We start from the raw sequence: 22,185 nt of genomic DNA on the forward strand, positions 1-22,185 counted from the left end.
AACAATACTTTTCATAACAAGTAACTAAGTAACACAATTAGTTACTTTTTTTGTAAGTAATGCAATATTGTAATGCATTACTTTTAAAAGTAACTTTCCCCAACTCTGCTTACAACTGTTGATATTTAAACCAATTACAGGTGACTATTAAAAGTGGATCTACATAAGAAGATTGGTCAAACCCGCTGTAATTATTCGGGCTTGGCAAAAGGTCTGATGCCGGTAAAGTGCTCTCTGGCGCTCTCTAGTGCCTAATATTACAGGAACACGGTCCTTCTCGGAGAGCTTGGGCTTCTCAGGACATGTCATTCCCTAAATGTGTGTGTTTAAGCCTCACATCTGCAGATTAATCTGCTCTTTGATGCGCATGTAGATGTAGACGATTAGCACCTACTCTGGGTAATTGTCAGTGAATGAAGTCATTGTTATTCTGCGATTAGGAATTACATGCGAAAGGCTTGTTCCTATCCAGACTCTGTCTTTATGATAGGCTGACATTCTTGTTTGGTGAGAAAGTCAGGAGTGTGTGTGAGAGCCCAGCTGAGATAGGGGCGGATCTCACTACACCTCACACACACACACACACACTGATCTGCGCGATCAGGAGCTCTGTGTGTGTGTGTGTCACACGTGCGTTTAAATAGCGAGGGCGGATAATCTGTGCGCGCGCCGGAGGACTGGTGTTTAACCGCGGAGCGCGTCCGCGGGGACCCGCACACACACACGCACACACACACGCACACAGCTCGGACCACTCGGACCATGGCACTGACATCTCTACACACACTTCTGGATCTTACCTGCGTTTGGAGCTCTCTGTGGAGTGTGTGAGCTGGTTTCGTCCTGATAATGTCGAGCTGATGTGTGTGTGTGAAGGTTTCGCGTCGGGATCGAGTCCCTCAGGACACTCATGTCTGTCTCTCTCTGGATTTTAACGACAGGCTCTGGATACTCTCTTTATCCTCGTGTTTTCTCTCTTTATTCTCGTGTTTTCTCTCTGGAGCGGATTTAGGATGCTGTGTGTGTCTTCTCCAGTAACACACAACCTGCTGCTCTGGTTCTTCATTCTCCAAACGCCTCATTCAACTGCGCCTTTAATCACCGGTGAGAATCACACATACACTCACACACACACTCGGAACGAGGAATATCAGCAGAACACATCAAATATTAGACACAACATTAGTTTCATTAAGAGTTATATGGGAAATCTGATGGTTTTTGATCAGAATTTGATTTTGAGTAAGTGTTTGTAGTGTTTAAAAATCAAAGGTTGCTGAAAAGAATTAGCTCATAGATTAGCGACATTATGCAATTATTAATAAGTATACAGTAGTAAGTAGCTCCACTACTTGTTGGAAAATGCTGGGTTTTTCAACCCACGTTTGCGTTAAATATGGACAACCCCGACTGTTGGGTTATATTAAACCGTTTAAACCTAGGTTAGTTTAAACCAATGGTCGGGGTTGTTGTTGAGCAGGATTTTTGAGTTTTAAATCTGAAGTGTTAGTAGTGTTTAGTTTAGGTGGTGAAAAGAATTCAATTCAATTCACATTTATTTGTAAAGCTCTTTTCACAATACACATCGTTTCAAAGCAGCTTTACAGAAAATGCCACTTTAGTCCACTTTACAATTTACAGTGATCTGATATCAGAGGAAACTGTCTAAGTTATGTATTTCAGAAATGTACATATACAAATCACAGTTAGATAAACGTATTAATTTAAGCAATGCAATAATTGAATGCAGAAACAATGAGCCGATTGAAGTAATGAATACTTGTTTGATAACAAATGATTATGATATATTGAAAATTGTAGCATTAGTGGTGCAATTTAGCTCTTACATATCACATTATTCAATTATTAATGATCATACACCAGATAACTGCATTTAATGTACTGTTGCTATTTAGATTAATTTTATTTATTTTTATTTCTATGCCTCAATAATCCCTTAAATACAGAGAAACACTGTAAGATAAAGTGTGATGTTCATGGTGAGATCTGGAGTTTGGTTGTGTTGAATGGACGGCTCTTGTGTTGTTCTTGCAGGAACGGAGGCTAGCTGTGAGAACGAGGGAGAAGTCTTACACATCCCCAACATCACGGACAACCCCTGCATCTCCTGCGTGTGTCTGGTCAGAACATCTCATGCTTTCACACGGAGATTCAGAATCAGAGATGTTGATTAGTCAAATGCTCTGTTGAGGCAAATACACGCAGAGATTACTGTTGTTCACTTAAAAAAGCAAGTAACCGCTCAATGAAACTAATATTTCGAGTTAATACAGTGAAAGAGATTGCTTCAGTCAACAGAAACTTCAAATATTATGTTATCGGAACAACATTAGTGAACCTAAGCTGTTTTACATTGGGTCAACACTAGGGTTATACAGAAGAGTACAAGAGACTGATGTTCAAGAAGTATTATACAACAAATACGATTCTGACAGAATATACACATATTTAAGGGTTGTGTAGAATTAATCATTATTCAGTCATCTGTAGTCATTCTGTTTATGAAACAGTCTTTGATATAATAATGACAATGATGATAGTAATAATAGTAAAACTGTAAGTAGTACTGGCATCATAATTTACATATTGTTTAAGGGGGAATGTAAGGTAACACTGTGGTTTACCGTGTCCTTGTTACACTTGTGTCATGTGCTAATTAACCAACTATGTAATCACATGCAACTAACTCTAAACCAGAGGCAAGGGTTTTATCGCTCCATAAATCAGAAAATATTGTCAACATACAGAATTTTATTTATTTTTGTGCAAAAAAAGGCTCATTATATATGAACAAACCGCTCTGTAAAACCCCTGTGAATATAGATAGGAATAAAAGTGTAAAGTTTGGTGTGTGTAAAGCTGCTGAACTGGAGATTTCTGGAGAGAAAAAGGCCTTTAAATATATGAACTGTAGTGGAAATATACAGACACAAGTAGATCAAGTGCAGTAAAAGATGCACTTAAACGCGTCTCTTGGAGGTTTTCTTTTCGCCAGTCAGAAAAAACACTTTATGAAAGTCCAAACAGATGCATGAAGCCAGTGTCTGGGCCTGTGGTGTCTTGCTTTAACTGTATATTACACTGTAACTGTATCAAGGACACCGTAAAATAAAGTATATCTGAATTTATATGTGGTTAAATACGCAGCGCTGCTTTTGTACGCTGTAAAAATGATATGATCAATAAGTTGTGACACTACATTACTTTTTATACGTTAAACAAGATTCAACTAAATTTTTTAAGTTAATTTAATATAAAAAGTTGAGAGGACAGCAGCTGAGCTGGAGAAGTTGAAATAAGTGCTAACTGTAGATGTGTTATGCATAACTGTGTCCAGTGTTAATAATAACATGAGTGATGAAGTGGAATAACTGTAATTAAGCAAATTTATCCATGTCTATATCTCTGTCCTGATCACAGACCTCCACATGTAGATGCTCACACACACACATATAGGCAGTGAGTGTGTGTTCTTGAGTATAAAGAGGAGGACCTGAGAGTCTTTCTCGGGGCTAGAGAGTGAGAACTGATACGACGGCTTGATGAATGTCTCATATTGATTCTGCTGATGAATCCCGGAAGTTTGATCTCTGAGAGATGATGATGATGCTCTTCATGTTCCTGCATTAGTCTGCTGTTGATTGAGTTAAGCTGATCTGTCACATCCCGTACTCACTGTCTGCTTGTGTTTGTACTGTGAAATGATTGCGTCCGGCTGTGATGATAAGGGATTGCTCTGTGTGTGTTCTCTGTGTGGACAGAATCAGAAAGCGGACTGTAAGCAGGAGAAGTGTCCGGCGCTGGATGAAGACTGTGCGCTGGTGGTCAAGCAGACGGGAGCCTGCTGTGAACGATGCAAAGGTCTGAAATATGATGAATATCTTATTATTATTTATGGCACCTGGGCTAACAGACTTGAGCTCTGCACTTCTGCACACAGTCTGAATCATGTTTGGTCTGACTGTAGTGTTGCTGTTTAACTCGTGAGTTCAGCATCACTGCCACCGTGTGGTCGACAGACGCCAGTACAGCTGAGGACTTCTGCTCTCTTTCTGTCCTGGATGTTTTATTTGAGCTGCTGGGACTTGATGTTGTCTGTGGGGAATAGAGGTTATGCACTGAGTCACTTTCCCGTGGGAACACACAGTGACTGGATTTAATAGGAGAAACTGAGGAAACGCCAGTAAAACACACAATTATCAGTTTAAACTAAAGCTTGAACTCGATATAGTGTTCCTTATAACTTACCAGAGATCCGGTGATCATGGATAGGGTCATGCAGCAGGAATTGTGTTTCCTGACGTTTATATGAGCCTGATTTCCACGCCGGGGAAATACATAAAGCAAATATACCTGTGAACGCTTTATAGAAATACAATATAGGTCTAAATCTGGATGATCACTTATACCAATGTTATATATCATCATATCATCCCGCCTTAAAACATATCGTTTTTTTGTCAGTGTTTATTTAAAAACGTCCAATTATCCAGAATATGTGATGATAAATATTCAATTGATGAGTTGTCAATACAATATATAACAATAAAATATAATAACTGTGAATCCACCGTTCTCCGCCTGGATCCAGATGTTTCTGTGAATCGCAGCGATTCATTTGCTTCTCTGTTCTGTAGCTTTCAGCACTCTGTGAAAATATACCTCTATATTCTTGTCAAATCTAGTTGTACAGTCGATCTCAAAGCTCTTTCCCGTTAGAGATGTGTTTCAGTCTCTCAGTGTTTCAGTCTCTCAGTGTTTCAGTCTCTCAGTGTTTCTGTCTCTCAGTGTTTCAGTCTCTCAGTGTCTCTGTCTCTCAGTGTTTCAGTCTCTCAGTGTTTCTGTCTCTCAGTGTTTCTGTCTCTCAGTGTTTCAGTCTCTCAGTGTCTCTCAGTGTTTCTGTCTCTCAGTGTTTCAGTCTCTCAGTGTCTCTGTCTCTCAGTGTTTCTGTCTCTCAGTGTTTCAGTCTCTCAGTGTTTCAGTCTCTCAGTGTTTCTGTCTCTCAGTGTTTCTGTCTCTCAGTGTTTCAGTCTCTCAGTGTTTCTGTCTCTCAGTGTTTCAGTCTCTCAGTGTTTCTGTCTCTCAGTGTTTCTGTCTCTCAGTGTTTCAGTCTCTCAGTGTCTCAGTCTCTCAGTGTTTCAGTCTCTCAGTGTTTCAGTCTCTCAGTGTTTCAGTCTCTCAGTGTTTCAGTCTCTCAGTGTTTCTGTCTCTCAGTGTTTCAGTCTCTCAGTGTTTCAGTCTCTCAGTGTTTCTGTCTCTCAGTGTTTCAGTCTCTCTGTGTTTCTGTCTCTCAGTGTTTCTGTCTCTCAGTGTTTCAGTCTCTCAGTGTTTCTGTCTCTCAGTGTTTCAGTCTCTCAGTGTTTCAGTCTCTCAGTGTTTCAGTCTCTCAGTGTTTCTGTCTCTCAGTGTTTCAGTCTCTCAGTGTTTCAGTCTCTCAGTGTTTCAGTCTCTCAGTGTTTCAGTCTCTCAGTGTTTCAGTCTCTCAGTGTTTCAGTCTCTCAGTGTTTCAGTCTCTCAGTGTTTCAGTCTCTCAGTGTTTCAGTCTCTCAGTGTTTCAGTCTCTCAGTGTTTCAGTCTCTCAGTGTCTCTGTCTCTCAGTGTTTCAGTCTCTCAGTGTTTCAGTCTCTCAGTGTTTCAGTCTCTCAGTGTTTCTGTCTCTCAGTGTTTCAGTCTCTCAGTGTTTCAGTCTCTCAGTGTTTCTGTCTCTCAGTGTTTCAGTCTCTCAGTGTTTCAGTCTCTCAGTGTTTCAGTCTCTCAGTGTTTCTGTCTCTCAGTGTTTCTGTCTCTCAGTGTTTCAGTCTCTCAGTGTTTCTGTCTCTCAGTGTTTCAGTCTCTCAGTGTTTCTGTCTCTCAGTGTTTCTGTCTCTCAGTGTTTCTGTCTCTCAGTGTTTCTGTCTCTCAGTGTTTCTGTCTCTCAGTGTCTCTGTCTCTCAGTGTTTCTGTCTCTCAGTGTTTCTGTCTCTCAGTGTCTCTGTCTCTCAGTGTTTCAGTCTCTCAGTGTTTCTGTCTCTCAGTGTTTCAGTCTCTCAGTGTTTCAGTCTCTGTGTTTCTGTCTCTCTGTGTTTCTGTCTCTCAGTGTTTCTGTCTCTCAGTGTTTCTGTCTCTCAGTGTTTCAGTCTCTCAGTGTTTCAGTCTCTCAGTGTTTCAGTCTCTCAGTGTTTCAGTCTCTCAGTGTTTCTGTCTCTCAGTGTTTCTGTCTCTCAGTGTTTCTGTCTCTCAGTGTTTCTGTCTCTCAGTGTTTCTGTCTCTCAGTGTTTCTGTCTCTCAGTGTCTCAGTCTCTCAGTGTTTCTGTCTCTCAGTGTTTCAGTCTCTCAGTGTCTCTGTCTCTCAGTGTTTCTGTCTCTCAGTGTTTCTGTCTCTCAGTGTCTCTGTCTCTCAGTGTTTCAGTCTCTCAGTGTTTCTGTCTCTCAGTGTTTCTGTCTCTCAGTGTCTCAGTCTCTCAGTGTTTCTGTCTCTCAGTGTTTCTGTCTCTCAGTGTTTCAGTCTCTCAGTGTTTCTGTCTCTCAGTGTTTCTGTCTCTCAGTGTTTCTGTCTCTCAGTGTTTCTGTCTCTCAGTGTTTCAGTCTCTCAGTGTCTCAGTCTCTCAGTGTTTCAGTCTTTCAGTGTTTCTGTCTCTCAGTGTTTCTGTCTCTCAGTGTTTCAGTCTCTCAGTGTTTCTGTCTCTCAGTGTTTCTGTCTCTCAGTGTTTCTGTCTCTCAGTGTTTCAGTCTCTCAGTGTCTCAGTCTCTCAGTGTTTCAGTCTCTCAGTGTTTCAGTCTCTCAGTGTTTCTGTCTCTCAGTGTTTCAGTCTCTCAGTGTTTCAGTCTCTCAGTGTTTCAGTCTCTCAGTGTTTCAGTCTCTCAGTGTTTCTGTCTCTCAGTGTTTCTGTCTCTCAGTGTTTCTGTCTCTCAGTGTTTCTGTCTCTCAGTGTTTCAGTCTCTCAGTGTTTCAGTCTCTCAGTGTTTCAGTCTCTCAGTGTTTCTGTCTCTCAGTGTTTCAGTCTCTCAGTGTTTCAGTCTCTCAGTGTTTCAGTCTCTCAGTGTTTCAGTCTCTCAGTGTTTCAGTCTCTCAGTGTTTCTGTCTCTCAGTGTTTCAGTCTCTCAGTGTTTCTGTCTCTCAGTGTTTCTGTCTCTCAGTGTTTCAGTCTCTCAGTGTTTCTGTCTCTCAGTGTTTCTGTCTCTCAGTGTTTCTGTCTCTCAGTGTTTCTGTCTCTCAGTGTTTCAGTCTCTCAGTGTTTCAGTCTCTCAGTGTTTCTGTCTCTCAGTGTTTCTGTCTCTCAGTGTTTCTGTCTCTCAGTGTTTCTGTCTCTCAGTGTTTCTGTCTCTCAGTGTTTCAGTCTCTCAGTGTCTCTAAGTGTTTCTGTCTCTCAGTGTTTCAGTCTCTCAGTGTTTCAGTCTCTCAGTGTTTCAGTCTCTCAGTGTTTCTGTCTCTCAGTGTTTCAGTCTCTCAGTGTCTCTGTCTCTCAGTGTTTCAGTCTCTCAGTGTTTCTGTCTCTCAGTGTTTCTGTCTCTCAGTGTTTCTGTCTCTCAGTGTTTCTGTCTCTCAGTGTTTCTGTCTCTCAGTGTTTCAGTCTCTCAGTGTTTCAGTCTCTCAGTGTTTCAGTCTCTCAGTGTTTCTGTCTCTCAGTGTTTCTGTCTCTCAGTGTTTCAGTCTCTCAGTGTTTCAGTCTCTCAGTGTTTCTGTCTCTCAGTGTTTCTGTCTCTCAGTGTTTCTGTCTCTCAGTGTTTCAGTCTCTCAGTGTTTCAGTCTCTCAGTGTTTCAGTCTCTCAGTGTTTCTGTCTCTCAGTGTTTCAGTCTCTCAGTGTTTCAGTCTCTCAGTGTTTCAGTCTCTCAGTGTTTCAGTCTCTCAGTGTTTCTGTCTCTCAGTGTTTCAGTCTCTCAGTGTTTCAGTCTCTCAGTGTTTCAGTCTCTCAGTGTTTCAGTCTCTCAGTGTTTCTGTCTCTCAGTGTTTCAGTCTCTCAGTGTTTCAGTCTCTGTGTTTCTGTCTCTCTGTGTTTCTGTCTCTCAGTGTTTCTGTCTCTCAGTGTTTCTGTCTCTCAGTGTTTCAGTCTCTCAGTGTTTCAGTCTCTCAGTGTTTCAGTCTCTCAGTGTTTCAGTCTCTCAGTGTTTCTGTCTCTCAGTGTTTCAGTCTCTCAGTGTTTCTGTCTCTCAGTGTTTCTGTCTCTCAGTGTTTCTGTCTCTCAGTGTTTCTGTCTCTCAGTGTTTCAGTCTCTCAGTGTCTCTAAGTGTTTCTGTCTCTCAGTGTTTCAGTCTCTCAGTGTTTCAGTCTCTCAGTGTCTCTAAGTGTTTCTGTCTCTCAGTGTTTCAGTCTCTCAGTGTTTCTGTCTCTCAGTGTTTCAGTCTCTCAGTGTTTCAGTCTCTGTGTTTCTGTCTCTCTGTGTTTCTGTCTCTCAGTGTTTCTGTCTCTCAGTGTTTCTGTCTCTCAGTGTTTCAGTCTCTCAGTGTTTCAGTCTCTCAGTGTTTCAGTCTCTCAGTGTTTCAGTCTCTCAGTGTTTCAGTCTCTCAGTGTTTCTGTCTCTCAGTGTTTCAGTCTCTCAGTGTTTCTGTCTCTCAGTGTTTCTGTCTCTCAGTGTTTCTGTCTCTCAGTGTTTCAGTCTCTCAGTGTTTCTGTCTCTCAGTGTTTCTGTCTCTCAGTGTTTCTGTCTCTCAGTGTTTCTGTCTCTCAGTGTTTCAGTCTCTCAGTGTCTCTAAGTGTTTCTGTCTCTCAGTGTTTCAGTCTCTCAGTGTTTCAGTCTCTCAGTGTCTCTAAGTGTTTCTGTCTCTCAGTGTTTCAGTCTCTCAGTGTTTCTGTCTCTCAGTGTTTCAGTCTCTCAGTGTTTCAGTCTCTGTGTTTCTGTCTCTCTGTGTTTCTGTCTCTCAGTGTTTCTGTCTCTCAGTGTTTCAGTCTCTCAGTGTTTCAGTCTCTCAGTGTTTCAGTCTCTCAGTGTTTCAGTCTCTCAGTGTTTCTGTCTCTCAGTGTTTCAGTCTCTCAGTGTTTCTGTCTCTCAGTGTTTCTGTCTCTCAGTGTTTCTGTCTCTCAGTGTTTCTGTCTCTCAGTGTTTCAGTCTCTCAGTGTTTCAGTCTCTCAGTGTTTCAGTCTCTCAGTGTTTCTGTCTCTCAGTGTTTCAGTCTCTCAGTGTTTCAGTCTCTCAGTGTTTCAGTCTCTCAGTGTTTCAGTCTCTCAGTGTTTCAGTCTCTCAGTGTTTCAGTCTCTCAGTGTTTCAGTCTCTCAGTGTTTCAGTCTCTCAGTGTTTCTGTCTCTCAGTGTTTCTGTCTCTCAGTGTTTCTGTCTCTCAGTGTTTCTGTCTCTCAGTGTTTCAGTCTCTCAGTGTTTCAGTCTCTCAGTGTTTCAGTCTCTCAGTGTTTCAGTCTCTCAGTGTTTCAGTCTCTCAGTGTTTCTGTCTCTCAGTGTTTCTGTCTCTCAGTGTTTCAGTCTCTCAGTGTTTCAGTCTCTCAGTGTTTCAGTCTCTCAGTGTTTCAGTCTCTCAGTGTTTCAGTCTCTCAGTGTTTCTGTCTCTCAGTGTTTCTCAGTGTTTCTGTCTCTCAGTGTTTCTGTCTCTCAGTGTTTCTGTCTCTCAGTGTTTCAGTCTCTCAGTGTTTCAGTCTCTCAGTGTTTCTGTCTCTCAGTGTTTCAGTCTCTCAGTGTTTCAGTCTCTCAGTGTTTCAGTCTCTCAGTGTTTCAGTCTCTCAGTGTTTCAGTCTCTCAGTGTTTCAGTCTCTCAGTGTTTCAGTCTCTCAGTGTTTCAGTCTCTCAGTGTTTCTGTCTCTCAGTGTTTCTGTCTCTCAGTGTTTCAGTCTCTCAGTGTTTCAGTCTCTCAGTGTTTCAGTCTCTCAGTGTTTCTGTCTCTCAGTGTCTCTGTCTCTCAGTGTTTCAGTCTCTGTGTTTCTGTCTCTCAGTGTTTCTGTCTCTCAGTGTTTCAGTCTCTCAGTGTTTCAGTCTCTCAGTGTTTCAGTCTCTCAGTGTTTCTGTCTCTCAGTGTTTCAGTCTCTCAGTGTTTCAGTCTCTCAGTGTTTCTGTCTCTCAGTGTTTCTCAGTGTTTCTGTCTCTCAGTGTTTCTGTCTCTCAGTGTTTCTGTCTCTCAGTGTTTCAGTCTCTCAGTGTTTCAGTCTCTCAGTGTTTCAGTCTCTCAGTGTTTCAGTCTCTCAGTGTTTCAGTCTCTCAGTGTTTCAGTCTCTCAGTGTTTCAGTCTCTCAGTGTTTCTCTCTCAGTGTTTCTGTCTCTCAGTGTTTCTGTCTCTCAGTGTTTCAGTCTCTCAGTGTCTCTAAGTGTTTCTGTCTCTCTGTGTTTCTGTCTCTCAGTGTTTCTGTCTCTCAGTGTTTCTGTCTCTCAGTGTTTCAGTCTCTCAGTGTTTCAGTCTCTCAGTGTTTCAGTCTCTCAGTGTTTCAGTCTCTCAGTGTTTCTGTCTCTCAGTGTTTCAGTCTCTCAGTGTTTCTGTCTCTCAGTGTTTCTGTCTCTCAGTGTTTCTGTCTCTCAGTGTTTCTGTCTCTCAGTGTTTCAGTCTCTCAGTGTCTCTAAGTGTTTCTGTCTCTCAGTGTTTCAGTCTCTCAGTGTTTCAGTCTCTCAGTGTCTCTAAGTGTTTCTGTCTCTCAGTGTTTCAGTCTCTCAGTGTTTCTGTCTCTCAGTGTTTCAGTCTCTCAGTGTTTCAGTCTCTGTGTTTCTGTCTCTCTGTGTTTCTGTCTCTCAGTGTTTCTGTCTCTCAGTGTTTCTGTCTCTCAGTGTTTCAGTCTCTCAGTGTTTCAGTCTCTCAGTGTTTCAGTCTCTCAGTGTTTCAGTCTCTCAGTGTTTCAGTCTCTCAGTGTTTCTGTCTCTCAGTGTTTCAGTCTCTCAGTGTCTCTGTCTCTCAGTGTTTCTGTCTCTCAGTGTTTCTGTCTCTCAGTGTTTCAGTCTCTCAGTGTTTCAGTCTCTCAGTGTTTCAGTCTCTCAGTGTTTCTGTCTCTCAGTGTTTCAGTCTCTCAGTGTTTCAGTCTCTCAGTGTTTCAGTCTCTCAGTGTTTCAGTCTCTCAGTGTTTCAGTCTCTCAGTGTTTCAGTCTCTCAGTGTTTCAGTCTCTCAGTGTTTCAGTCTCTCAGTGTTTCTGTCTCTCAGTGTTTCTGTCTCTCAGTGTTTCTGTCTCTCAGTGTTTCTGTCTCTCAGTGTTTCAGTCTCTCAGTGTTTCAGTCTCTCAGTGTTTCAGTCTCTCAGTGTTTCAGTCTCTCAGTGTTTCAGTCTCTCAGTGTTTCTGTCTCTCAGTGTTTCTGTCTCTCAGTGTTTCAGTCTCTCAGTGTTTCAGTCTCTCAGTGTTTCAGTCTCTCAGTGTTTCAGTCTCTCAGTGTTTCAGTCTCTCAGTGTTTCAGTCTCTCAGTGTTTCTGTCTCTCAGTGTTTCTCAGTGTTTCTGTCTCTCAGTGTTTCTGTCTCTCAGTGTTTCTGTCTCTCAGTGTTTCAGTCTCTCAGTGTTTCAGTCTCTCAGTGTTTCTGTCTCTCAGTGTTTCAGTCTCTCAGTGTTTCAGTCTCTCAGTGTTTCAGTCTCTCAGTGTTTCAGTCTCTCAGTGTTTCAGTCTCTCAGTGTTTCAGTCTCTCAGTGTTTCAGTCTCTCAGTGTTTCAGTCTCTCAGTGTTTCTGTCTCTCAGTGTTTCTGTCTCTCAGTGTTTCAGTCTCTCAGTGTTTCAGTCTCTCAGTGTTTCAGTCTCTCAGTGTTTCTGTCTCTCAGTGTCTCTGTCTCTCAGTGTTTCAGTCTCTGTGTTTCTGTCTCTCAGTGTTTCTGTCTCTCAGTGTTTCAGTCTCTCAGTGTTTCAGTCTCTCAGTGTTTCAGTCTCTCAGTGTTTCAGTCTCTCAGTGTTTCTGTCTCTCAGTGTTTCTCAGTGTTTCTGTCTCTCAGTGTTTCTGTCTCTCAGTGTTTCTGTCTCTCAGTGTTTCAGTCTCTCAGTGTTTCAGTCTCTCAGTGTTTCAGTCTCTCAGTGTTTCAGTCTCTCAGTGTTTCAGTCTCTCAGTGTTTCAGTCTCTCAGTGTTTCAGTCTCTGTCTCTCAGTGTTTCTCAGTGTTTCAGTCTCTCAGTGTTTCTGTCTCTCAGTGTTTCAGTCTCTCAGTGTTTCAGTCTCTCAGTGTTTCAGTCTCTCAGTGTTTCAGTCTCTCAGTGTTTCAGTCTCTCAGTGTTTCAGTCTCTCAGTGTTTCAGTCTCTCAGTGTTTCAGTCTCTCAGTGTTTCAGTCTCTCAGTGTTTCTGTCTCTCAGTGTCTCTGTCTCTCAGTGTTTCAGTCTCTGTGTTTCTGTCTCTCAGTGTTTCTGTCTCTCAGTGTTTCAGTCTCTCAGTGTTTCAGTCTCTCAGTGTTTCAGTCTCTCAGTGTTTCAGTCTCTCAGTGTTTCTGTCTCTCAGTGTTTCTCAGTGTTTCTGTCTCTCAGTGTTTCTGTCTCTCAGTGTTTCTGTCTCTCAGTGTTTCAGTCTCTCAGTGTTTCAGTCTCTCAGTGTTTCAGTCTCTCAGTGTTTCTGTCTCTCAGTGTCTCTGTCTCTCAGTGTTTCTGTCTCTGTGTTTCTGTCTCTCAGTGTTTCTGTCTCTCAGTGTTTCAGTCTCTCAGTGTTTCAGTCTCTCAGTGTTTCAGTCTCTCAGTGTTTCTGTCTCTCAGTGTTTCTGTCTCTCAGTGTTTCTGTCTCTCAGTGTTTCTGTCTCTCAGTGTTTCTGTCTCTCAGTGTTTCTGTCTCTCAGTGTTTCTGTCTCTCAGTGTTTCTGTCTCTCAGTGTTTCTGCCTCTCAGTGTTTCAGTCTCTCAGTGTTTCAGTCTCTCAGTGTTTCAGTCTCTCAGTGTTTCAGTCTCTCAGTGTTTCAGTCTCTCAGTGTTTCAGTCTCTCAGTGTTTCTGTCTCTCAGTGTTTCAGTCTCTCAGTGTTTCAGTCTCTGTCTCTCAGTGTTTCAGTCTCTCAGTGTTTCAGTCTCTCAGTGTTTCTGTCTCTCAGTGTTTCAGTCTCTCAGTGTTTCAGTCTCTGTCTCTCAGTGTTTCAGTCTCTCAGTGTTTCAGTCTCTCAGTGTTTCTGTCTCTCAGTGTTTCAGTCTCTCAGTGTTTCAGTCTCTCAGTGTTTCTGTCTCTCAGTGTTTCAGTCTCTCAGTGTTTCTGTCTCTCTGTGTTTCAGTCTCTCAGTGTTTCAGTCTCTCAGTGTTTCTGTCTCTCAGTGTTTCAGTCTCTCAGTGTTTCTGTCTCTCTGTGTTTCAGTCTCTCAGTGTCTCTGTCTCTCAGTGTTTCTGTCTCTCAGTGTTTCTGTCTCTCAGTGTTTCAGTCTCTCTGTGTTTCAGTCTCTCAGTGTCTCTGTCTCTCTGTGTTTCAGTCTCTCAGTGTTTCTGTCTCTCAGTGTTTCTGTCTCTCAGTGTTTCTGTCTCTCAGTGTTTCAGTCTCTCAGTGTTTCAGTCTCTCAGTGTTTCAGTCTCTCAGTGTTTCTGTCTCTGTGTTTCAGTCTCTCAGTGTTTCTGTCTCTCAGTGTTTCAGTCTCTCAGTGTTTCAGTCTCTCAGTGTTTCAGTCTCTCAGTGTTTCAGTCTCTCAGTGTTTCAGTCTCTCAGTGTTTCAGTCTCTCAGTGTTTCAGTCTCTCAGTGTTTCAGTCTCTCAGTGTTTCAGTCTCTCAGTGTCTCTCAGTGTTTCTGTCTCTCAGTGTTTCAGTCTCTCAGTGTTTCAGTCTCTCAGTGTTTCAGTCTCTCAGTGTTTCAGTCTCTCAGTGTTTCTGTCTCTCAGTGTTTCAGTCTCTCAGTGTTTCAGTCTCTCAGTGTTTCTGTCTCTCAGTGTTTCAGTCTCTCAGTGTTTCAGTCTATCAGTGTTTCAGTCTCTCAGTGTTTCAGTCTCTCAGTGTTTCAGTCTCTCAGTTTTTCTGTCTCTCAGTGTTTGTGTCTCTCAGTGTTTGTGTCTCTCAGTGTTTGTGTCTCTCAGTGTTTGTGTCTCTCAGTGTTTGTGTCTCTCAGTGTTTCAGTCTCTCAGTGTTTCAGTCTCTCAGTGTTTCTGTCTCTCAGTGTTTCAGTCTCTCAGTGTTTCAGTCTCTCAGTGTTTCAGTCTCTCAGTGTTTCAGTCTCTCAGTGTTTCAGTCTCTCAGTGTTTGTGTCTCTCAGTGTTTCTGTCTCTCAGTGTTTGTGTCTCTCAGTGTTTGTGTCTCTCAGTGTTTCAGTCTCTCAGTGTTTGTGTCTCTCAGTGTTTCAGTCTCTCAGTGTTTCAGTCTCTCAGTGTTTCTGTCTCTCAGTGTTTGTGTCTCTCAGTGTTTGTGTCTCTCAGTGTTTCAGTCTCTCAGTGTTTCAGTCTCTCAGTGTTTCTGTCTCTCAGTGTTTCTGTCTCTCAGTGTTTCAGTCTCTCAGTGTTTGTGTCTCTCAGTGTTTCAGTCTCTCAGTGTTTCTGTCTCTCAGTGTTTGTGTCTCTCAGTGTTTGTGTCTCTCAGTGTTTCAGTCTCTCAGTGTTTCTGTCTCTCAGTGTTTGTGTCTCTCAGTGTTTGTGTCTCTGTGTTTCTGTCTCTCAGTGTTTCAGTCTCTCAGTGTTTCTGTCTCTCAGTGTTTCAGTCTCTCAGTGTTTGTGTCTCTCAGTGTTTCAGTCTCTGTGTTTCTGTCTCTCAGTGTTTCAGTCTCTCAGTGTTTCTGTCTCTCAGTGTTTCTGTCTCTCAGTGTTTGTGTCTCTCAGTGTTTCAGTCTCTCAGTGTCTCAGTCTCTCAGTGTCTCTGTCTCTCAGTGTTTGTGTCTCTCAGTGTTTCAGTCTCTCAGTGTTTCAGTCTCTCAGTGTTTCAGTCTCTCAGTGTTTCTGTCTCTCAGTGTTTCAGTCTCTCAGTGTTTCAGTCTCTCAGTGTTTCAGTCTCTCAGTGTTTCAGTCTCTCAGTGTTTCAGTCTCTCAGTGTTTCAGTCTCTCAGTGTTTCTGTCTCTCAGTGTTTCTGTCTCTCGGTGTTTCAGTCTCTCAGTGTTTCAGTCTCTCAGTGTTTCAGTCTCTCAGTGTTTCTGTCTCTCAGTGTTTCTGTCTCTCAGTGTTTGTGTCTCTCAGTGTTTCAGTCTCTCAGTGTTTCAGTCTCTCAGTGTTTCAGTCTCTCAGTGTTTCTGTCTCTCAGTGTTTCAGTCTCTCAGTGTTTCAGTCTCTCAGTGTTTCAGTCTCTCAGTGTTTCAGTCTCTCAGTGTTTCAGTCTCTCAGTGTTTCAGTCTCTCAGTGTTTCAGTCTCTCAGTGTTTCAGTCTCTCAGTGTTTCAGTCTCTCAGTGTTTCAGTCTCTCAGTGCTTCAGTCTCTCAGTGTTTCAGTCTCTCAGTGTTTCAGTCTCTCAGTGTTTCAGTCTCTCAGTTTTTCAGTCTCTCAGTGTCTCTCAGTCTCTCAGTGTCTCTCAGTGTCTCTGTCTCTCAGTGTTCAGTGCTCTCTGTCTCCCTCAGGCTGTCAGCTGAACGGGACGTCCTACAACAGTTCCCATCACTGGATCAGTCCTGTCAAACCCTGCGTCACATACAGCTGTCAGGTGCGTTGATGAATCATACAACACTGATATACTGTAGTCCAGAACTAGAATAAACAGAAGCAGATCACCAGGACCGGACAGAAGTATATCTGGAGTAATTCAGCAGACTGACTGCTTTAAACAACTAGACTTAAATTAGATGAAATAACATGTAGATGAACCTGCTACCTCACCACACAATATGTGCTTTTTCATATTTAAGTCACTGTAACAAGAAACAAACCAGCTACAAACATACACATCCTCTTCGATCTTTACTCGCACATTTAAGTTTTAGTTGTTGTTTGTACAGGAAGGAGTCGTCACTGAAGCAGAGATGAGGTGCGTCATTCACTGTAAAAACCCCAGAATACACCCGAAGATATGCTGCCCAACTTGCCCGGGTCAGTCAGTGTGTGTGTGTGTGTGTGTGTGTGTGTGTGTGTGTGTGTGTGTGTGTGTGTGTGTGTGTGTGATGGTAGGTTTAGAGGTTGGGTTAATGTAAGTGGACAGAATATACAGTTTGTACAGTATAAAAACCATTACGCCTATGGAATGTCCTCACAAGTATAGCATAACAAACCTGTGTGTGTGTGTGTTTGTGTGTGTGTGTGTGTGTGTGTGTATGTGTGTGTTTTCATATGCAGTGCATTTTTTCAGAAAAGAGAAAGGGAAACCTAAACAATTTAAAAACAAGACTATTTAACCTGAATGTTATAAACAGCATTCTAGATATTAATATGCACAATTATCCTCAATAATATTTCCTCAATAATGTCCCATGATTAAACTATCCACAAGGCTTTTTTGTCTAGAAGTGCGTTGAATATCTCTGCTAATCAGCCAGACTCTCATCACAGTGCTTGCTGATATTTTATACCTTCACAGGATGTATTTTCGAGGGGAATTTATATAAAGAAGACGAAGAATTTCATCCTGAAGGGAATCCCTGTATTAAATGCATCTGCACTGTGAGTTTATCTGCTAAACACTGTTCTCAGATCAGACAAAGCACTCTTTACACTGGCCAAACAATAGTTGCCCTTCTCAACTTCAAAATGATAATAATAATAATAGTAAATGTAATTCCATGTTGAATATAAGCATCTGTTGCTCTCTCTCTCTGACATTAGCAGCTGTAGTTCAGTGATGTGTGTGTGTGTGTGTGTGTGTGTGTGTGTGTGTGTGTGTGTGTGTGTGTGTTTCAGGGAGGTCACAGCATGTGTCAGAAGATGGTGTGTCCTGTCCTGTCCTGTCCGTCTCATCTCACACACACACCGGCGGGTCACTGCTGTCCCAGATGCCGTGGTGAGTTTCTCATCACTCACACACTTCCAGAACCTCAATACACACTAACTCACGCCGTCCTCAATGACAGATATCACACACACCCACTATACTAGATATTTCCCCACGCAATGTACATGCAACAAACCATCCAAATATTAAATTAAACTTCATATCAGATATTTAGTCATTCATCAATATGATGCATCCCGGACAGCAACATAGTGTCGGCCCAGATCCGGCCCACATCTGGTACACCTGGATTCCACACATGGGCCGGATCTGGGCCGACACTATGTTGCTGTCTGGGATTGCATTGAATTAGAGATCAGAAATTGGATAAATGATTGCTGAGCATCTCCCACACATCGAAACAAGCCATTAACTAATCATATCAGTAAAAGGAGCTCGGCCTCCCAAAAAAGAAATACCTTCTAACAAAGGGCTTCGCAAACTTTCTTTGTCAGCCGAACCCTTTAGATGTAAAATGTTTTGTCCACTGCTGTACATAATGTCAGAGATTAATTATATGCAGGAAGAAATTATCTATTAAAATTAGGGTTGGTTATCGTTTGAATTTTAACAATTCCGATTTCGATTCTGCTTATCGATTCCAATAAAGTAAATAACCTTAGATATTATTCACATTTATTCTTATTGCAAAACATTTAATTGTAGCTGAATATCATGAACAAATATTAGGCTAAAGAACACTTACACAAGGAACTTGTGTCAGTGATGAACGAGACAGATGCAGTAAGGTGTATTTATTAGACAGACACTAGTGTGAACAGCAGGCAAAGCCAGTTAGAGGTTACTGGTACAGAGAGTCATGGGTATCAGGCAACACCAAGAGCCGCAAACAGACAGTCCAGAAACAAGATCCGAATTTGTCAGAGTAGCAATCATCCTGTCACAAAAGAATAAGCAGAGGATGCAATTGCAAATAACCAGTAAGTTTATTAACCACAAAGTGAGATAAGCCGGTCAGAACAGTATTGTGCAGGCAACAGTCAATCTGGGTGGCGCAGGGACGTTCAATGGGCAACCCGATCCTTTGTGGAAGAAGCAACGGAGAACAGAATCCACACGAACCCAGGCGCCGGCCACAGATCTCCAGACGAGTAAGGAATCGAGATTTTACTTTTATAACAAGTATCCCGATTCCTGACACAGCGCAACCATCAACAATTACATCCCTCAAAAAAATTCTACAGCCCTTCAAACTGTTGTGTGGATGTAATCCCAGAGAGCAACATAGTGTCTGCCCAGACCTGGTGCGCGTGGAATCCAGATGTGGGCCGGATCTGGGCCGACACTATGTTGGTCTCTGTCTTCATGGCCTCTATAAGTGCAGGTGATGTGTGTCTCCTGCAGGCCAGAGGAAGGTGTTCGACTTGTCTCCGGGCAGCTGTCTCTTCCACAGCGAGGTCTACGAGAACGGCTCCTCCATCAGCTACGACGCCTGCACCGTCTGCACGTGTGTGGACTCTACGGTGGCCTGCAGGAGGACATGCTCCCCGCCCGGCACCTGTCGGGGCTCCGCCTGCTGTGAGGACTGCCAGACTCACCTTCAGATGGAAGATGTGAAGTACTGCAGGGTGAAGAGCAAAATATATAGGGTGAGGCGTCCACGAGCATGGACTAATCCCAGACTGCAACATAAGAGGCTTTCGCACCGGGTAGTTCTAGGAACTCTAGCCACCAGGGTGGTTCCCTGAGAACTAATAGTTCCCCTAGGAACGTTTTCCTGGTAGCATTCGCACTGCCAGTAGGAACTCTGAAGTGACGTAAGCAAAGCTTGTTGTTGTGACTTTGATTTTGACGGAGCGACAGACCTTTATTTTGATGGCGCTGAGAACGCCAGAGCTCGCATTCTCCGTGTTCATTAGTTTACGATCGGTCTAACAGTTGTGTCTAATACGGTATTAGATAGAACTGTTATACATAGAAAGTAGACAGTAATGAAAAGGTATTAGCGTATGCCGTGTGGTTGATGTCCAGTGTCGCTAGCATCTATCACTGTTTTACATGTCGGTAGAGTTAGTTTGTGAAGTAAATATATAGGCTATAGAGTATGTGTGTGTACACACTTTACAAACAAGAGTATGTTTACACATACTCTATAATATGTGTGACTATAAAGCATGTGTGTAAAGTCACGGATAGTTCCTATAGCGCTGGTTTAGACCGACTCTGAAGTAGGAGTAAATTAGTTCCTCCAAAAGGAGTTCCTAGAACTAAATCGTTCCTAGTTCCTGCGCCAAATCTAGAATGTAGAGTGTAGAATGTGCCAAAATCCGGGAACTTCCGCCAATAATTCTAGGAACTATGAAATGGTTCCTCTGGTGCGAAAGCCCTTATAGTGTCGGCCCAGATCCGGCCCACATCCGGTACGCGTTGAATCCACATGTCCCAGATGTGGGCCGGATCTGGGCCGACACTATGTTGCTGTCTGGGATGTGTGTGGACAATCTGATGAACTGGCTGATAAAGCCTGCATATATCAAGAGAATGAGTGTGTGTTTGTCTTCGTCTCTCAGGACGGGGACAGATGGTCGTCGGTGAACTGTTCTCTGTGCTCATGTGTTAAGGGGAACATTGAGTGCCAGCCCAAGATTTGTGTTCCTATTACCAGCTGTCCCTCGGTAAGTCCTGCTTTACGTGACGCACAAAGACACCTACCAGCAGTCCTACCTTTACTCATACTGTACTTTATATATCACCGCTGTCGGGCAGAAACCTTGTATGTACAAAACTGCTGCTTTTCAGGAAATGGAAAAAAACACTATATATTTTTAAATTATTATAGTTGTCAAAGTTGATATAGTGGCTTTATATATGATCAGACACACACGTATCATTATATTATTCATATTTTACCTAGATCAAGCTCAAATGGAGTTATGAGAAAGTCATTAGAACGACCGTGTCTGAGGCAGTGAGTGCATCGAGTTCATTTTCATCAACTTACATCTTATAAAGTTTACTGTAGCTCCACTGTTAAAGACACACTGGCTGTGACTCGACGACCAATGCTAGATTAAGATAATCTTCTCCGCTCCTCAAATACATAAAACATTAACCTTTAGATATTGATAGTGTTTCTTGAGTGAAGAAAACGCTGTAGTTGTTCAAAGAAGCAGTTCTTTATTATCACTGCATTGCAAACAAGCAGAGACGCTTCAACTGTGTGCAGCACTTCATGCATTATAGAGGTGGGCGGAGTTATGAGGCTTGACTGACAGTCTGAGGAGCCAATGGAGTTACGAGACAAGCTTTTAAATACTTTTCATTGGCTAGATACAGTGAGGAAAATAAGTATTTGAACACCCTGCTATTTTGCAAGTTCTCCCACTTGGAAATCATGGAGGGGTCTGAAATTGTCATCATAGGTGCATGTCCACTGTGTGAGAGACATAATCTAAAAAAAAAAATCCAGAAATCACAATATATGATTTTTTAACTATTTATTTGTATGATACAGCTGCAAATAAGTATTTGAACACCTGTCTATCAGCTAGAATTCTGACCCTCAAAGACCTGTTAGTCTGCCTTTAAAATGTCCACCTCCACTCCATTTATTATCCTAAATTAGATGCACCTGTTTGAGGTCGTTAGCTGCATAAAGACACCTGTCCACCCCATACAATCAGTAAGAATCCAACTACTAACATGGCCAAGACCAAAGAGCTGTCCAAAGACACTAGAGACAAAATTGTACACCTCCACTAGGCTGGAAAGGGCTACGGGGAAATTGCCAAGCAGCTTGGTGAAAAAAGGTCCACTGTTGGAGCAATCATTAGAAAATGGAAGAAGTTAAACATGACTGTCAGTCTCCCTCGGACTGGGGCTCCATGCAAGATCTCACCTCGTGGGGTCTCAATGATCCTAAGAAAGGTGAGAAATCAGCCCAGAACTACACGGGAGGAGCTGGTCAATGACCTGAAAAGAGCTGGGACCACCGTTTCCAAGGTTACTGTTGGTAATACACTAAGACGTCATGGTTTGAAATCATGCATGGCACGGAAGGTTCACCTGCTTAAACCAGCACATGTCAAGGCCCGTCTTAAGTTTGCCAATGACCATTTGGATGATCCAGAGGAGTCATGGGAGAAAGTCATGTGGTCAGATGAGACCAAAATAGAACTTTTTGGTCATAATTCCACTAAACGTGTTTGGAGGAAGAAGAATGATGAGTACCATCCCAAGAACACCATCCCTACTGTGAAGCATGGGGGTGGTAGCATCATGCTTTGGGGGTGTTTTTCTGCACATGGGACAGGGCGACTGCACTGTATTAGGGAGAGGATGACCGGGGCCATGTATTGCGAGATTTTGGGGAACAACCTCCTTCCCTCAGTTAGAGCATTGAAGATGGGTCGAGGCTGGGTCTTCCAACATGACAATGACCCGAAGCACACAGCCAGGATAACCAAGGAGTGGCTCTGTAAGAAGCATATCAAGGTTCTGGCGTGGCCTAGCCAGTCTCCAGACCTAAACCCAATAGAGAATCTTTGGAGGGAGCTCAAACTCCGTGTTTCTCAGCGACAGCCCAGAAACCTGACTGATCTAGAGAAGATCTGTGTGGAGGAGTGGGCCAAAATCCCTCCTGCAGTGTGTGCAAACCTGGTGAAAAACTACAGGAAACGTTTGACCTCTGTAATTGCAAACAAAGGCTACTGTACCAAATATTAACACTGATTTTCTCAGGTGTTCAAATACTTATTTGCAGCTGTATCATACAAATAAATAGTTAAAAAATCATATATTGTGATTTCTGGATTTTTTTTTTTAGATCATGTCTCTCTCACAGTGGACATGCACCTACGATGACAATTTCAGACCCCTCCATGATTTCCAAGTGGGAGAACTTGCAAAATAGCAGGGTGTTCAAATACTTATTTTCCTCACTGTATATGTAAAACTCACAGACAGACTTGAAGGGGGACCAATAGTAATGAACCTCTTTCAAAAACATTAAAAAATCTAAACAGTAGTGTACTGTTATATAATAAATCATAATTCATTTACAATTCAGACAGAGGCCTAACTCATTATTTTGTGACTAGTTACTCTCAACATTTCCTGTGGATTTGTTCTGGATATTATAACCAAAGACTCCCACCTTCTAAGTAAAAGAGCCAATCGATGATTGGTAAAGTCATCGCAAATATGGCCGCCGAGTGAACAGACCTTCCTTGACAGGGACAATGTTATACGCAACCTGTTTGATTTTCTCTGTCTCTCTATGCACGTCTGTCTCTTTACAATGTTTTGTCTTTCAGAATAAGATCCTGAATCGCACTGGCTGCTGTCCTGTCTGCACTGACAGTAAGTGGACTTCTTTACACAATCATCCTGCTGTGCAGAAGAAGACTTAAAAATCACTTTTGAACAATCAAATGCAGTTTTTATAAAAGGACAAATTTTCTTGGTTAGAACTACAGTTTTTCTGTTTTACACCTGTCACACACTCAACAGTGTATCTTTCAATTAAAAATTATAAGTGCTATA

General features: G+C 42.5%; 1 protein-coding gene across 1 annotated transcript in view; it reads left to right on the forward strand.

Moving 5' to 3' along the window:
- Window positions 1-574: 574 nt before the first annotated feature.
- The window catches only part of bmper (BMP binding endothelial regulator), a 31,888-nt gene continuing 10,277 nt past the window's right edge, over window positions 575-22,185 (forward strand). Inside the window, exons 1-10 of the mRNA XM_084435672.1 lie at window positions 575-1,104; window positions 2,056-2,141; window positions 3,783-3,882; window positions 15,320-15,402; window positions 15,695-15,785; window positions 16,270-16,352; window positions 16,590-16,689; window positions 18,046-18,290; window positions 19,212-19,316; window positions 21,957-22,002. Coding sequence (XP_084291798.1) covers window positions 1,014-1,104; window positions 2,056-2,141; window positions 3,783-3,882; window positions 15,320-15,402; window positions 15,695-15,785; window positions 16,270-16,352; window positions 16,590-16,689; window positions 18,046-18,290; window positions 19,212-19,316; window positions 21,957-22,002 — 1,030 coding nt within the window. The 5' untranslated portion in view covers window positions 575-1,013. The remainder of the gene's footprint in view (window positions 1,105-2,055; window positions 2,142-3,782; window positions 3,883-15,319; window positions 15,403-15,694; window positions 15,786-16,269; window positions 16,353-16,589; window positions 16,690-18,045; window positions 18,291-19,211; window positions 19,317-21,956; window positions 22,003-22,185) is intronic.

Source organism: Rutilus rutilus (assembly GCF_951802725.1).
Source record: "Rutilus rutilus genome assembly, chromosome: 17".
Taxonomy (NCBI): Eukaryota; Metazoa; Chordata; class Actinopteri; order Cypriniformes; family Leuciscidae; genus Rutilus; species Rutilus rutilus.